Source organism: Bos javanicus, chromosome 25 (assembly GCF_032452875.1).
Source record: "Bos javanicus breed banteng chromosome 25, ARS-OSU_banteng_1.0, whole genome shotgun sequence".
Taxonomy (NCBI): Eukaryota; Metazoa; Chordata; class Mammalia; order Artiodactyla; family Bovidae; genus Bos; species Bos javanicus.
The window spans coordinates 27,782,990-27,797,204 of NC_083892.1; the positions used below are offsets into that span (position 1 = coordinate 27,782,990).

At 44.2% G+C, this 14,215-nt stretch overlaps 1 protein-coding gene across 2 annotated transcripts in view; it reads left to right on the forward strand.

Annotated features, from left to right (window-relative positions):
- Positions 1-10,906: 10,906 nt before the first annotated feature.
- Positions 10,907-14,215, forward strand: part of VKORC1L1 (vitamin K epoxide reductase complex subunit 1 like 1) — a 59,809-nt gene continuing 56,500 nt past the window's right edge. The window contains exon 1 of one of the 2 annotated variants that reach the window (XM_061401806.1): positions 10,907-11,440. In XM_061401806.1, the coding sequence (XP_061257790.1) occupies positions 11,073-11,440 (368 nt within the window). In that variant the 5' untranslated portion in view covers positions 10,907-11,072. The remainder of the gene's footprint in view (positions 11,441-14,215) is intronic. The other variant, XM_061401805.1, reaches the window with a different exon arrangement.

Sequence of the window (14,215 nt, forward strand, 5' to 3'; positions counted from 1 at the left end):
CACAGAATTTACAGTTGGTACAGGCAGACATTGGAGGAGGCAATGGCACCCCACTCCAGTACTCTTGCCTGGAAAATCCCATGGACGGAGGAGCCTGGTAGGCTGCAGTCCATGGGGTCGCTAAGAGTCGGACATGACTGAGCGACTTCCCTTTCACTTTTCATTTTCATGCATTGGAGAAGGAAATGGCAACCCACTCCAGTGTTCTTGCCTGGAGAATCCCAGGGACGGGGGAGCCTGGTGGGCTGCCATCTACGGGGTCGCACAGAGTCGAACACGACTGAAGTGACTTAGCAGTAGCAGCAGCAGAGGCAGACATTAAGTCAGCAATTATAACACAGAAGCTCTGTGTACACCAAAAAAAAAAAAAAAAAAAAAGTTTTACTGAGATATAATTTACATATCATAAAGTTTACCCTTTCAGAGTGGTTTTATTCATAGCGTTGTGCTTCCACCATTCTAGTTCCAGAATGTTAGATTACCCCCAAAAGAAACCTGTACCCATTAGCAATCACGTCACATTTTCCATCACCCCAGCTCTTGGCCACAAGTAATCTATTTTCTCTCTCTAGGGATTTGCCTGTTCTAGACATTTCATTTAAAAGGAATGATACAGGACTTTTCTAGTGGTCCAGTGGTTAAAAATCTGCCTGCCAATGCAAGGGACATAGTTTCAGTCCCTGACCCAGGAAGGTTCCACGTGCCACAGGGCAACTAAGCGTGTGTGCCACAACAAAGACCCAGTGAAGCCAATGAATAAATGCATAATTAAAATGTTAAAAATACATAAAAGGAATGATACAAAAATAAGCTTCAAGAATATATTGCACAACACAGGGACTATAACCAATATTTAATAATAATTTTAAGTGGATCACTCACTATATTGCACACCTGTAACATATAATACTGTATAGCAACTATGTGTACGTTCATGCTCAGTCGCTAAGCCGTGTCTGACTCTGTGACCCCAGAGACTGTAGCCTGCCAGGCTCCTCTGTCCATGGGATTTTCCAAGCAAGAATCCTGGAGTGGATTGCCATTTCCTCCTCCAGGGGATCTTCCTGACCCAGAGATTGAATCCGCATCTCCTGTGTCTCCTGCGTTGCAGGCAGATTCTTTACCACTGTGCCACCTGGGAAGCCCATTAGCAACTATAATTTAAAATAAATAAAAGGAGTGATACAATACTAGGCTGTTATGTCTGGGTCTTTCACTTTGCATAATGTTTTCAAAGTTCATCCATATTGTAGCATATAGCAGTGTTTCATTCCTTTTTATGATTGAATACCAATACACTATTGTATGCATATGCTACATTTTGTTTATTCATTTATCAGTTGATGGGCTTTTTTGGCTATTATGAATAATGCTGCTATGAACACTCATGGACAAGCTTTTGTGTGGACTTGTTTTCAGTTCTCTTGGGAATATACTCAGGAGTGGAGTTCTGGGGTCATATAGTAACTAGTAACTATGTTTAACATTTTGAGAAATTGCCAAACTGTTTTCTGAGAGTCTACACCCAGCAATGTATTGATGTGGTTTCCATCTGTGTATAGTGTGGGTTTTTTTTTTTTTTTTTTTTTGGCTGCATTATGTGGCTTGCAGGATCTTAGTTCCTCAACCAAGAATCGAACCTGGGCACTGGCAGTGGAAGCACAGAGTCCTAAGCACTGGACTGCCATGGAATTCCCTGAATACAAGTTTTAAAGCTTACATGTTTGGACTGGCGCAAAGTGACCTCCTGGAGTTGTGCCCATCAAGCACAGAAGGTCAGTTACCACTCGGCACTATAGAAAGGTTGATGAACCACTTACAAGACAGAGGAGCTTCTTCCGAACAGAGACAAGGGCTCTTCCTGGTGAGCCTCCAACAGTGACAGCCTCATCCAACTTCTTCCCACAGTAGCTTCCTGTCTGCCCAGCCACCCCTTTCTGCTTCTGGGAACAGTGCTTTCTTGTGTTTTTGGGAGAACTGGTTTTCATACACTCTCTTGTAGGGCTACTGGGGGCTAAGGTCTCCAGCACTCTTTCTTTCTAGCTACAGGACTCGTGAGTGATCTGAGTCTGGTCGAGCTGTCTGAATTCTTCATCAGGATTTTATCTTACGTTATGTATTTATTTAGTCTGCACTGAGTCTTCGTTGCAGTGTGTGGGCTTCTCCATTTGCACCGAGCAGGCTTAGTTGCCCTGCCACATGTGGGATATTTTAGGTCCTTAACCAGGGATCGAACCTGTGTCCCCTGCATTGGAAGATTATTTCTTAACCAGAGAAGTCCCTCATCAGAATTTTCAAAGTTGAATTTAAGGGAGGAAAGGCAGTCCTTTCCTGGTAGAGGGGAAAAAAAGGGTGCAAATGGAGAAATAATGGGACCATTTTTTCTTCTACAGGCAGAAAACTGGCTTGAGAAAACAAAATTGACACATAGAGATGAAAGTGGACAGAGAGAGTCTTGATGGGGTTTGAATCCCCAGCCTGATGAGCTGGGTTTGTGTCACCAGAGTCCCAGTTAAGACAATAGAAGTGGGAAAGTCTTCCAGGAGAAAATAAAAATCTAAGTAGTGCCTCAGTTAAGAGTATGAAAGCTCCAAGGTGAAGGTAGTAGAATGTGTATGAGGAATTCAAAGAAGTTTCTTCAATTGTTTGGCAAAAAACCACCATTAACAGGGAAAAGGGGCAAGCCAAAGTATTGGAAACAATATCTTCAATACACATATTGACAAAGATTTGTATCCAAAAAGTATAAAGACCTTCTATAAACCAGTAAGAAAAAGACAACTTGTTTTTTAAAGAGTGAACAAGGCTTAAATAAGCACTTCAAAAAAGAGAAAAATCTAGGTAATCAATAAGCATATGAAAGGTGCTCAGATTCATTGCTCTTCAGGGACAGGCAATTTAAAAACCACCACGATCCCTCTAGAGAACCACATTTTCTAAAACTTAAAGCACGGAACTTGCTGAGGGTTGCTGAGGATGTGGAGTACCCAGAACTCTCATTCTTTGCTAATAGTTTAAATTGGTACAACCACTTTGGAAAACTGCCTAACAGTGTGGTGGCCCTGGTAAAGCTGTTATGAACATTCTGTAAATGTTTTTTGGTGGCTATATGGACTCATGTCTATGGAGAATATATCCAGGAATGGAATTAGAGTCATACAGTATTAGTAAATACTGCCTAGGTCAATTCAGTCAGTCTCCCTTCAAGAGAATCTGCTGCAAAGAGGCTAGATGGCCAGTAGCCTCCAGTTGACACCCCTTTGGTTTTTGTTTTGCTTTTTTTTTTAAGTCTTAAAAAATTATTATTATTATTTTGGTTGCACTGGGTCTTTGTTGCTGCACGTGGGCTTTCTCTAGTTTTGGAGAGTGAGGGCTCTTCTTCGCTTTCGAGCACAGGTTTCTCATGGTGGTGGCTTCTTTTGTTGTGGAGCATGGGCTCTTGGTGCATGGGCTTCAGTAGTGTCAGCACAGGGGCTCAGTAGTGGCGGCTTTCAGGTTCTAGAGCACAGGCTCAGGGGTTGTGGCACATGGGGCTTTGTTGCTCTGTGGCCTGTGGAATCTTCCCCGATGAGGGATTAAACCTGTGTCCCCTGCATTGGCACACAGATTCTTATCCACTGTAGCATCAGGGAAGTCCTCAAGCAATGCTTTACTGGGGCCCTTGCTACAGCAGTGGGGAGTGAGAACAAGCAACAGGTTCCCTTGCTCCACACCTTTGGATCCATCACAGCGTTCATGGTGAGCCCGTGCTCTCCTCAGGCTGCTCCCAGTGCCTGGCAGGACCACTAGAACTGGGTCACTCCTGCCTTGGTCCCTGTCAGCCTGGCTAAGACTGCAGAACTTTCACAGTGGTCAGACCTGCCCTGTGATCTGGAGGCTCTCCATACCTGCTCTTCTTCCCTGTCCCTTTTATTCTTCAGAGACATCACCTCCTGTAAATATCTCTTAGACATCTGATTTCATCTTGGCATCACTTCTTTGGAGGACATGAATTAACCTAGGCAATATTTACTAATACTGTCTGACTCTAATTCCACTCATGGATGTATTCTCAATAGACAAGACACCATACAGCCACCAAAAGACATTTACAAAATGTTTGTAGCAGCTTTACTTATTATAGCTAAAAACTGGCCAAATGTCCACCAACAGTGGACAGACTGGATAAATAAAATTGTGGTTAATCGTATAATAGACTACTACACAGCTGTGTACAATAACATGAATAAACCTCTCAGACATAATGATGAGTCAAAGAAGCCAGATAGTCAATAGATCTCATTAAGTGAGTAGAGGAATCCTGAAGGAGGAGGGCTACCAGGAGAATGAGTGCATTCAGTTATATGAAAACCACCAGACAGTTAGAGCGGTGATCTTTTTGAGGACTGTGGTAGGCAGACTTTAAGATGATCCCAGTGATCTGTCTGCCGGTATTCATGCCTTTGTCTAATGCCCTCCCATTCAGCATAGACTGGACCTAGGGACTTCTTTTTTCCCCCAGTTTTATTGAGATATAATTGACATGTAACATTGTGCTAAGTTTAAGATATACAACATGATTTGATACATGCTGTGAAAGTGCTGCACTCAATATGCCAGCAAATTTGGAAAACTCAGCAGTGGCCACAGGACTGGAAAAGGTCAGTTTTCATTCCAATCCCAAAGAAAGGCAATGCCAAAAAATGTTAAAACTACCGCACAATTGCACTCATCTCACACGCTAGTAAAGTAATGCTCAAAATTCTCCAAGCCAGGGTTCAGCAATATGTGAACCGTGAACTTCCTGATGTTCAAGCTGGTCTTCAAAAAGGCAGAGGAACCAGAGATCAGATTGCCAACATCCGCTGGATCATGGAAAAAGCAAGAGAGTTCCAGAAAAACATCTATTTCTGCTTTATTGACTATGCCAAAGCCTTTGACTATGTGGATCACAATAAACTGTGGAAAATTCTTCAAGAGATGGGAATACCAGACCACCTGATCTGCCTCTTGAGAAATTTGTATGCGGGTCAGGAAGCAACAGTTAGAACTGGACATGGAACAACAGACTGGTTTCAAATAGGAAAAGGAGTACGTCAAAGCTGTATATTGTCACCCTGCTTATTTAACTTATATGCAGAGTACATCATGAGAAATGCTGGACTGGAAGAAACACAAGCTGGAATCAAGATTGCTGGGAGAAATATCAACAAGCTCAGATATGCAGATGACACCACCCTTATGGCAGAAAGTGAAGAGGAACTAAAAAGCCTCTTGATGAAAGTGAAAGTGGAGAGTGAAAAAGTTGGCTTAAAGCTCAACATTCAGAAAACGGAGATCATGTCAGCCGGTCCCATCACTTCATGGGAAATAGATGGGGAAACAGTGGAAACAGTGTCAGACTTTATTTTGGGGGGCTCCAAAATCACTGCAGATGGTGACTGCAGCCATGAAATTAAAAGATGCTTACTCCTTGGAAGGAAAGTTATGACCAACCTAGATAGCATATTGAAAAGCAGAGACATTACTTTGCCAACAAAGGTTCATCCAGTCAAGGCTATGGTTTTTCCTGTGGTCATGTATGGATGTGAGAGTTGGACTGAAGAAGGCTGAGCGCCGAAGAATTGACGCTTTTGAACTGTGGTGTTGGAGAAGACTCTTGAGAGTCCCTTGGACTGCAAGGAGATCCAAGCAGTCCATTCTGAAGGAGATCAGCCCTGGGATTTCTTTGGAGGGAATGATGCTAAAGCTGAAACTCCAGTACTTTGGCCACCTCATGCGAAGAGTTGACTCATTGGAAAAGACTGTGATGCTGGGAGGGATTGGGGGCAGGAGGAGAAGGGGACGCCAGAGGATGAGATGGCTGGATGGCATCACTGACTCGATGGATGTGAGTCTGAGTGGACTCCGGGAGTTGGTGATGGACAGGGAGGCCTGGCGTGCTGTGATTCATGGGGTCGCAAAGAGTCGGACATGACTGAGCGACTGAACTGAACTGAACTGATACATTGTGAAATGATTACCACAATAAGATTAGTTAATGCATCCATCACCGTATCTAATTACCTTTGCCTGGAGAGAGGAAATGAGAACATTTAAGATTTAGCAACTCTCTAAGCAACTTTCACATACACAATACATATTATTAACTACAGATTCCATTTGGTACATTAGAGCTCCAGAACTAATTCATCTTATAATTGGAAGTTTATGCCCTTTGACCAACATCTCCCCATTTTCTCTACCTGCAAGCCCATGCCAACCATCAATAAATGTTTCTATGATTTCAGCTTTTTTATTTTCCACGTGTGAGATTATATAGTACAGTTGACCCTTGAACAACACAGGTTTGAACAACACAGGTCCATTTGTACTTGGATTTTTTTCAATACACACATATACAGTACTACACAATCCTCAGTTGGTTGCATCTGTGGCAGTGAAACCTCAGATATGGAGGGCTAACTGTAAAGTTATGTGGATTTTTGACTTCGCAGTGAGGTCAGTGCCCCTAAACCCTGCCTTGTTCAAGGGTCAACTGTAGTTGACTTTCTCTGATTTATTTCACTTAGCATAATGCCCTCAAGGTTTTTCCATGTTGTCTCAAATGGGAGGATTTCTTTCCTTTTTTGTGGCTGAATAATATTCCACTGTGGATACATACCACATTTCCTTTATCCATTCATTCATCCATGGACACTTAAGTTATATAAGTAATCAGATCAGATCAGATCAGTCACTCAGTCATGTCCGACTCTTTGCGACCCCATGAATCGCAGCACACCAGGCCTCCCTGTCCTTCACCAACTCCCGGAGTTCACTCAGACTCACATCCCTCGAGTCAGTGATGCCATCCAGCCATCTCATCCTCTGGCGTCCCCTTCTCCTCCTGCCCTCAATCCCTCCCAGCATCACAGTCTTTTCCAATGAGTCAACTCTTCGCATGAGGTGGCCAAAGTACTGGAGTTTCAGCTTTAGCATCATTCCCTCCAAAGAAATCCCAGGGCTGATCTCCTTCAGAATGGACTGCTTGGATCTCCTTGCAGTCCAAGGGACTCTCAAGAGTCTTCTCCAACACCACAGTTCAAAAGCATCAATTCTTCAGCGCTCAGCCTTCTTCACAGTCCAACTCTCACATCCATACATGACCACAGGAAAAACCATAGCCTTGACTAGATGAACCTTTGTTGGCAAAGTAATGTCTCTGCTTTTCAATATGCTATCTAGGTTGGTCATAACTTTCCTTCCAAGGAGTAAGCATCTTTTAATTTCATGGCTGCAGTCACCATCTGCAGTGATTTTGGAGCCCCCAAAATAAAGTCTGACACTGTTTCCACTGTTTCCCCATCTATTTCCCATGAAGTGATGGGACCGGCTGACATGATCTTCGTTTTCTGAATGTTGAGCTTTAAGCCAACTTTTTCACTCTCCACTTTCACTTTCATCAAGAGGCTTTTGAGTTCCTCTTCACTTTCTGCCATAAGGGTGGTGTCATCTGCATATCTGTGCTTATTGATATTTCTCCCGGCAATCTTGATTCCAGCTTGTGTTTCTTCCAGTCCAGCATTTCTCATGATGTACTCTGCATATAAGTTAAATAAGCAGGGTGACAATATACAGCTTTGACGTACTCCTTTTCCTATTTGAAACCAGTCTGTTGTTCCATGTCCAGTTCTAACTGTTGCTTCCTGACCCGCATACAAATTTCTCAAGAGGCAGATCAGGTGGTCTGGTATTCCTATCTCTTGAAGAATTTTCCACAGTTTATTGTGATCCACACAGTCAAAGGCTTTGGCATAGTCAATAAAGCAGAAATAGATGTTTTTCTGGAACTCTCTTGCTTTTTCCATGATCCAGCGGATGTTGGCAATCTGATCTCTGGTTCCTCTGCCTTTTTGAAGACCAGCTTGAACATCAGGAAGTTCACGGTTCACATATTGCTGAAGCCTGGTTTGGAGAATTTTGAGCAAAAAACAAAATGGCTGTCTGGGGAGGCCTTACAAACAGCTGTGAAAAGAAGAGAAGCGAAAAGCAAAGGAGAAAAGGAAAGATATAAACATCTGAATGCAGAGTTCCAAAGAATAGCAAGAAGAGATAAGAAAGCCTTCTTCAGCCATCAATGCAAAGACATAGAGGAAAATAACAGAATGGGAAAGACTAGAGATCTCTTCAAGAAAATCAGAGATACCAAAGGAACATTTCATGCAAAGATGGGCTCGATAAAGGACAGAAGTGGTATGAACCTAACAGAACAGAAGATATTAAGAAGAGATGGCAAGAATACACAGAAGAACTGTACAAAAAAGATCTTCATGACCCAGATAATCACGATGGTGTGATCACTGACCTAGAGCCAGACATCCTGGAATGTGAAGTCAAGTGGGCCTTAGAAAGCATCATTACGAACAAAGCTAGTGGAGGTGATGGAATTCCAGTTGAGCTATTCCAAATCCTGAAAGATGATGCTGTGAAAGTGCTGCACTCAATATGCTAGCAAATTTGGAAAACTCAGCAGTGGCCACAGGACTGGAAAAGTTCAGTTTTCATTCCAATCCCAAAGAAAGGCAATGCCAAAGAATGCTCAAACTACTGCACAATTGCACTCATCTCACACACTAGTAAAATAATGCTCAAAATTCTCCAAGCCAGGGTTCAGCAATATGTGAACCGTGAACTTCCTGATGTTCAATATAAGTAATAGAATATGTAAAAGTGGTGGGCTGTCTCTTCTGAGAGTAGGTTACAAAAAAGACTGTGACTTCCATTTCTCTCTCTATCTTATCCCTTGCTCTCAGGGAAGTTAGCAGCTTCTTATGGAGAAATGCAAGTGGCCAGAAACTCATGAATCCAGTCTACAGCCATGTGAGTGAGCTTGAAAGAAGATTCTCCTGCCTTGAGATGCCTGCAGCCCCAGTGAACATCCTGATGGCATCCTTGTGAGAGACCTTGAGCCAGGGAATCCAGCTAAAAAGTTCCTGACCCACAGAAACTATGAGGAAATATGTATTTTCCTTTATTTTGGACTTCCCTGGTCGCTCAGCTGGTAAAGAATCTGCCTGCAATGCAGGAGATCTGAGTTCAATCCCTGGGTCAGGAAAAACCCCTGGAGAAGGGAAAGGCTACCCACTCCAGTATTCTTGCCTGGAGAATTTCATGGACAGAGGACTCTGGCAGGCTACAGTCCATGGGGTTGCAAAGAGTAGGACATGACTGAGTGACTTTCACTTCACTTTCTTTAAGTTACTAAGTTTGGCGAAGTTTGTTACAGATCAATACATAATACAAGGACATCAGTTACTCAAAATCACTACATGAAACAAATCTCTTGGACAGTTCAATTCAGTTCAGTCACTCAGTCGTGTCCAACTCTTTGCGATCCCATGGACTGCAGCATGCCAGGCCTCCCAGTCTATCACCAACTCCCGGAGTTCACTCAAACTCATGTCCATTGAGTCGGTGATGCCATCCAACCATCTCATCTTCTGTCATAGCCTTCTACTCCCACCTTCAATCTCTCCCAGCATCAGGGTCTTTTCAAATGAGTCAGCTCTTTGCATCAGGTGGCCAAAGTATTGAAGCTTCAGCTTCAACATCAGTCCTCCCAATGAATATTCAGAACTGATTTCCTTTAGGATAAACTGGTTGGATCTCCTTGCAGTTACAACCAGGAAAAAGCTAGCAATATCTAAGAACAATATGTTTCTTAGAGACAGTGAGAATAACATACATGTGTTTTTCTTTTAGTTTTGGCCACCAGGAAGCTCAGAGCCAGATTTGTGGCTCAGTTTTAATTATTATATGATACTCTATGGCCTACTTGTCTATGTTCTTACTCCTGGTCTTTCCTTATGTTTTGAATAGGCTTTTTCGTCATCCCAATTTTTTAGTTCATTTTTATATTTTACTGTATTACATGAAGTTATGTTGTTGTTGTTCAGTGGCTCATGAATGCTGGCGACTTCCCCCACCCCTGCCATCTTGTTCTCAAATTCTTAACTTGTATGTAATTCTGACAACAACATTTGATGTAGGAACTATTGTTTCCTATGTTTTCAGTTCAGTTCGGTTGCTCAGTCCTGTCTGACTCTCTGGGACCCCATGGATTGCAGCACACAGGCTTCCCTTCCCATCAGAAACTCCCAGAGCTTTCTCAAAATCGTGTCCATCGAGTCAGTGATGCAATCCAACCATCTCATCCTCTGTCATCCCCTTCTTCTCCTGCCTTCAGTCTTTCCCAGCATCAGGGTCTTTTCCAATGAGTCAGTTCTTCAAATCAGGAGGCCAAATATTGGAGCTTCAGCTTCAGTATCAGTCCTTCCAATGAATATTCAGGGTTGATTTTCTTTAGGATTGACTGGTTTGATCTCTTTGCTGTCTGAGGGACCCTCAAAAGTCTTCTCCAACACCACAGTTCAAAAGCATCAATTCCTCGGCTCTCAGACTTCTTTAGTTAAGCCATCTCAAATTCAGCTCACAGGGAAGCAAGGCATTCAGAAATAATTTTTAAAAATAGTTCAGCTTGCACTTGTTGAATACGAAGTGCGTGGAGGTGGTGATGGAGAACATCAGGGAACGTAAGCGTGGCTCTAGAGCTTGGCTCTGGAATTCTGGCCAATGGCCAAGGTTAATTTGGATTGGGTGAGGAAATACCAAGTGATGATAAAAAATAGCGGAAAGTATGGCCATTGATTAGCCCCCCCAGGAGGTGGGGCCAAGGGCTTATCCAGTCACACACGTTGATATCTTTGAAATTTATTCCTCGCACCCAGTCCTACAAGGACCCGCCCGCGCCACCCCACCCCTACTGGCCCCACCCGACCCCTGCTCGCCCCACCCCACCCCTGCTTGCCCCTCCCCTCCCGCCCCAAAGCCCCGCCCTTCACTCTATGGCCACGCCCATTCTTTGGCCCCGCCCGCTGCGCGCGCCGCGCCGCCTCTGGCTCCGCCCGTCGGCCGGCCTCTCGGGCGGTTGCGCGCTCCGCCCCCTCCCTCCGCGCCCGCGCGCGCCTTCACAGCCCGGCAGGGCTCTCTCCTTTCGGGGCCGTTGGGCCGCGCGCCTGTGGGGGCGGGGCCCGGAGGAGGCGGTCGAGCCAATGGGGCGAGGCGGCGGCGGCGGCGGTGGCGGCGGCGGCGGAGGCGGTGGCGGTAGCGGCAGCGGCTGGGTCGGGCCCCGACGGGCGGCGGCGGCTGAGGTGGAGGCGGAGGGAGGCGGCGGCGGCGGCGGCGGCGGCGGTGAAGGAGGCGGCGGCGGCGGCGGAGGGGGGAAGATGGCGGCGCCCGTCCTGCTGAGAGTGTCGGTGCCGCGTTGGGAGCGGGTGGCCCGGTATGCAGTGTGCGCCGCCGGGATCCTGCTCTCCATCTACGCCTACCACGTGGAGCGGGAGAAGGAGCGGGACCCCGAGCACCGGGCCCTCTGCGACCTGGGGCCCTGGGTGAAGTGCTCCGCCGCCCTTGCCTCCAGGTAGCCCGGCTGGGGGGAGCGGGCCGGGAGCGGCCGAGCGGGGCGAGGGCGGAGGCTGGGGGTGGGGAGCGCGCGGCGGGAGCTCGGGCCTGGGGGGGTGGCGGGGACCGGGCCGCGAAGGGACCGACGGCGCCGCGAGCCGGGCAGGGGGCCGCGGCCGGGGCCAGGGGAGAGCGGCGGCCCGAGGTGGGGGGCGGCCAGAGTGCAGGCCTCCAGGTCTGAGGTGGCGGGGCCGCGAGAGCGACGAGGAGGGAGGGATGAGGTGGCAGAGTGCAGCCGGGGAGGCCAGAGCGGACCGAGAGCAGTTGGGGAGGCTGGGAAGGAGCGAGTGGGGCTCACGGAGGGTGGGTCCCGGCTGGCTTGACAGATTTCTTGGTTCTCGCCCCCGGAGGCGGGTCGGGGGTGCGGGACCCTGCTCGAAGTAGCCGTGGGGTCAGTGTCCACCCCTCGTCCGGGGTCGCCGCTGCTGCCCTAGGCTGTGCGGCCGGCGTGGGCTCGGAGGTTGCATTTCCCAATGTCTTCCCGGTGCTAGGACAGGTGTTTCCGTGGTCAGGCCTCTTTGTACTCTGGAGCGCTGATGGGAATTTTGCAGACTTCTTGAGACAGTGACATTTGCGGGCAAACACGAATTTGACCCTACTCTGGAAGAAGATACCGGCACTCAACATATCTGATTTCTTGGATTCCCCCTCGTATATTTCAGGGTGCCCGGTGGCCTGAGTTTGGGTCTAGTCTCAGCTTAATTTCAGTAAAATATGTCATGTGTGATGACGATGTTTGGGGAATAAGGGTGACTTTTAAACGTTGTCGGTTATTATAATGAAATACCCACCGAAGATTAAAAATGCATAGATTGCTAAACTGAAAGGATTGGTTTGTTTTACTGATAATCTTAGGTTTTTAAGCATGTTGTAGTTGATTTATCTGTTACACTTTATTTTCTGCGTTAGATTTTCCTAGGCAAATTACTTTGAAAAAAAAAAGGAATTTACATCTTTAAAGTGACGGCTCTTTTTTTTTTTTTGAGGAGGGTTCCTTTTTAAAAAGTAGCAAAAGTAAAAGAAATTATTTTACAATTGCTAGGTTACACAGGTTGCACTGTTAATAGAGACATGCTATGCCTAATATTTTGAGTTTGTTGGCGGTAGTCACGTTTGAGCAGTTCTCCTGTTGATCTGTAAATTGCTAGGCAGACAGTCATGTATATAGCTCACTAGTTATTTTGACCTACATATTGGTGATTATATGAACAACCTAGCATTGGAGTTTGTCTTGTTACTATTTACAAGCTCCAGGCTGAGGATCTTTTCCCCTTAATGTTCTTAGTGAGCCAAGTACTCTTTCTCATCTGTAACTTTTTAGTGGGAAAATAGTTATCATTATTGCTACATTAGACACAATGTGTTTAAAACGTAGATACCAGTTAACAGTTAAAATACAACAAAGTAACAAAAAGTTTACATTTGTTGTTGGGTATTTTGAACCAAGTTAATAGACCTAACAGACTCTCAGATATCCTTTTGAGGACTGCTGAGTGTATTTTATGTAAACATTTGTATATTATTTTCACTATCCATTGGGAAGGACTTTTATACTTCAAGTACCTTGCACCCAAAGTTAGCTGAATAAATATATAATGAAAAGACTGTGCAGCAGTATATACCAGGTATTTGAAAAAAGAAGAAATAAAATAAGTTTTGATATTAGATTAATGTGAAATTTAAGCAGAATTATTACCAGTTTTAGCTTTTGGATACATTATAGTCTATAATAAATTTTACTAGATCTGTTAAGTTTTGGGCATGGAAAGAGTGATTTATGTTATCCAGACTGTATATTTAAGTTCTTAAAATTGGCTCTCCTTCAAAAAGAGTGGGTTTGAGTCATGTAGTAAGTACAGATTTTAAATATTTTCCGTTATGTGTCCTGTGAGATATAGGTTTTTGTGCTCTGATTTCATTTTAATAAGGCACCATAAAATAATATAAATAGCATCAAGTGAGATTAAAAGTTTATGTGTAAGACTGAAAAATCTGGATCTCTTTATAATTTTAAATGTGAATTTAATATGTTGTGACTGAAACTAATATTTAATTGTGTAGCTGTGTACATAGACTATTTTAAATTTGCTCACCAAAGGAGGTAAGAAATAAGAGAAGTATGCTAATAAGAGAAGTAAATAGCTATGTATACAGTAAATTTGCCATGTGTACAGTAAAATTCAAGAAATTTATCTAGTTTGACCAACTTGTTTGTAAACTACTTGTAAAGCCATATGTATATATATGTATATATACACTATATTTATCTATTTATATACATTATATGTATATATACAGTGGAGATAGAGAAATGTGGAAATTTGCTTGAGTCTGATTTATAGACCAATTTTCTTTTGGAAGTAGTACACTAAACCTAATTAAAAGTTTTTATTTTGTCAAAGTGAAAAAGGCTTTAAATAAAAGCAAATTATTGGAGGCCTCAAGTAGTAGATCTTTTTATTTGACTTAAGTATTGATTGCCACCTAGCAGTAGTAGTAAAGAATATAGTCACAAACTTTCTGTTCCTATTTTAGGAAGAGAAAGTTTGAGCCCAGGTTTGAGTGAGTAGAATTGAAGATAAGAATGAGAAAAATCAACCAGTGAAACAAATCTTGAGGAAAGTTCCCTGCCCAGCCCAACATTAACTCATGTGATTTTGGATTGCTGAAACTCACTTTATTCCCATTTCTCAATCCTTCAGTGTCCCAATCTAAGTAAAATAGAGATTAATGA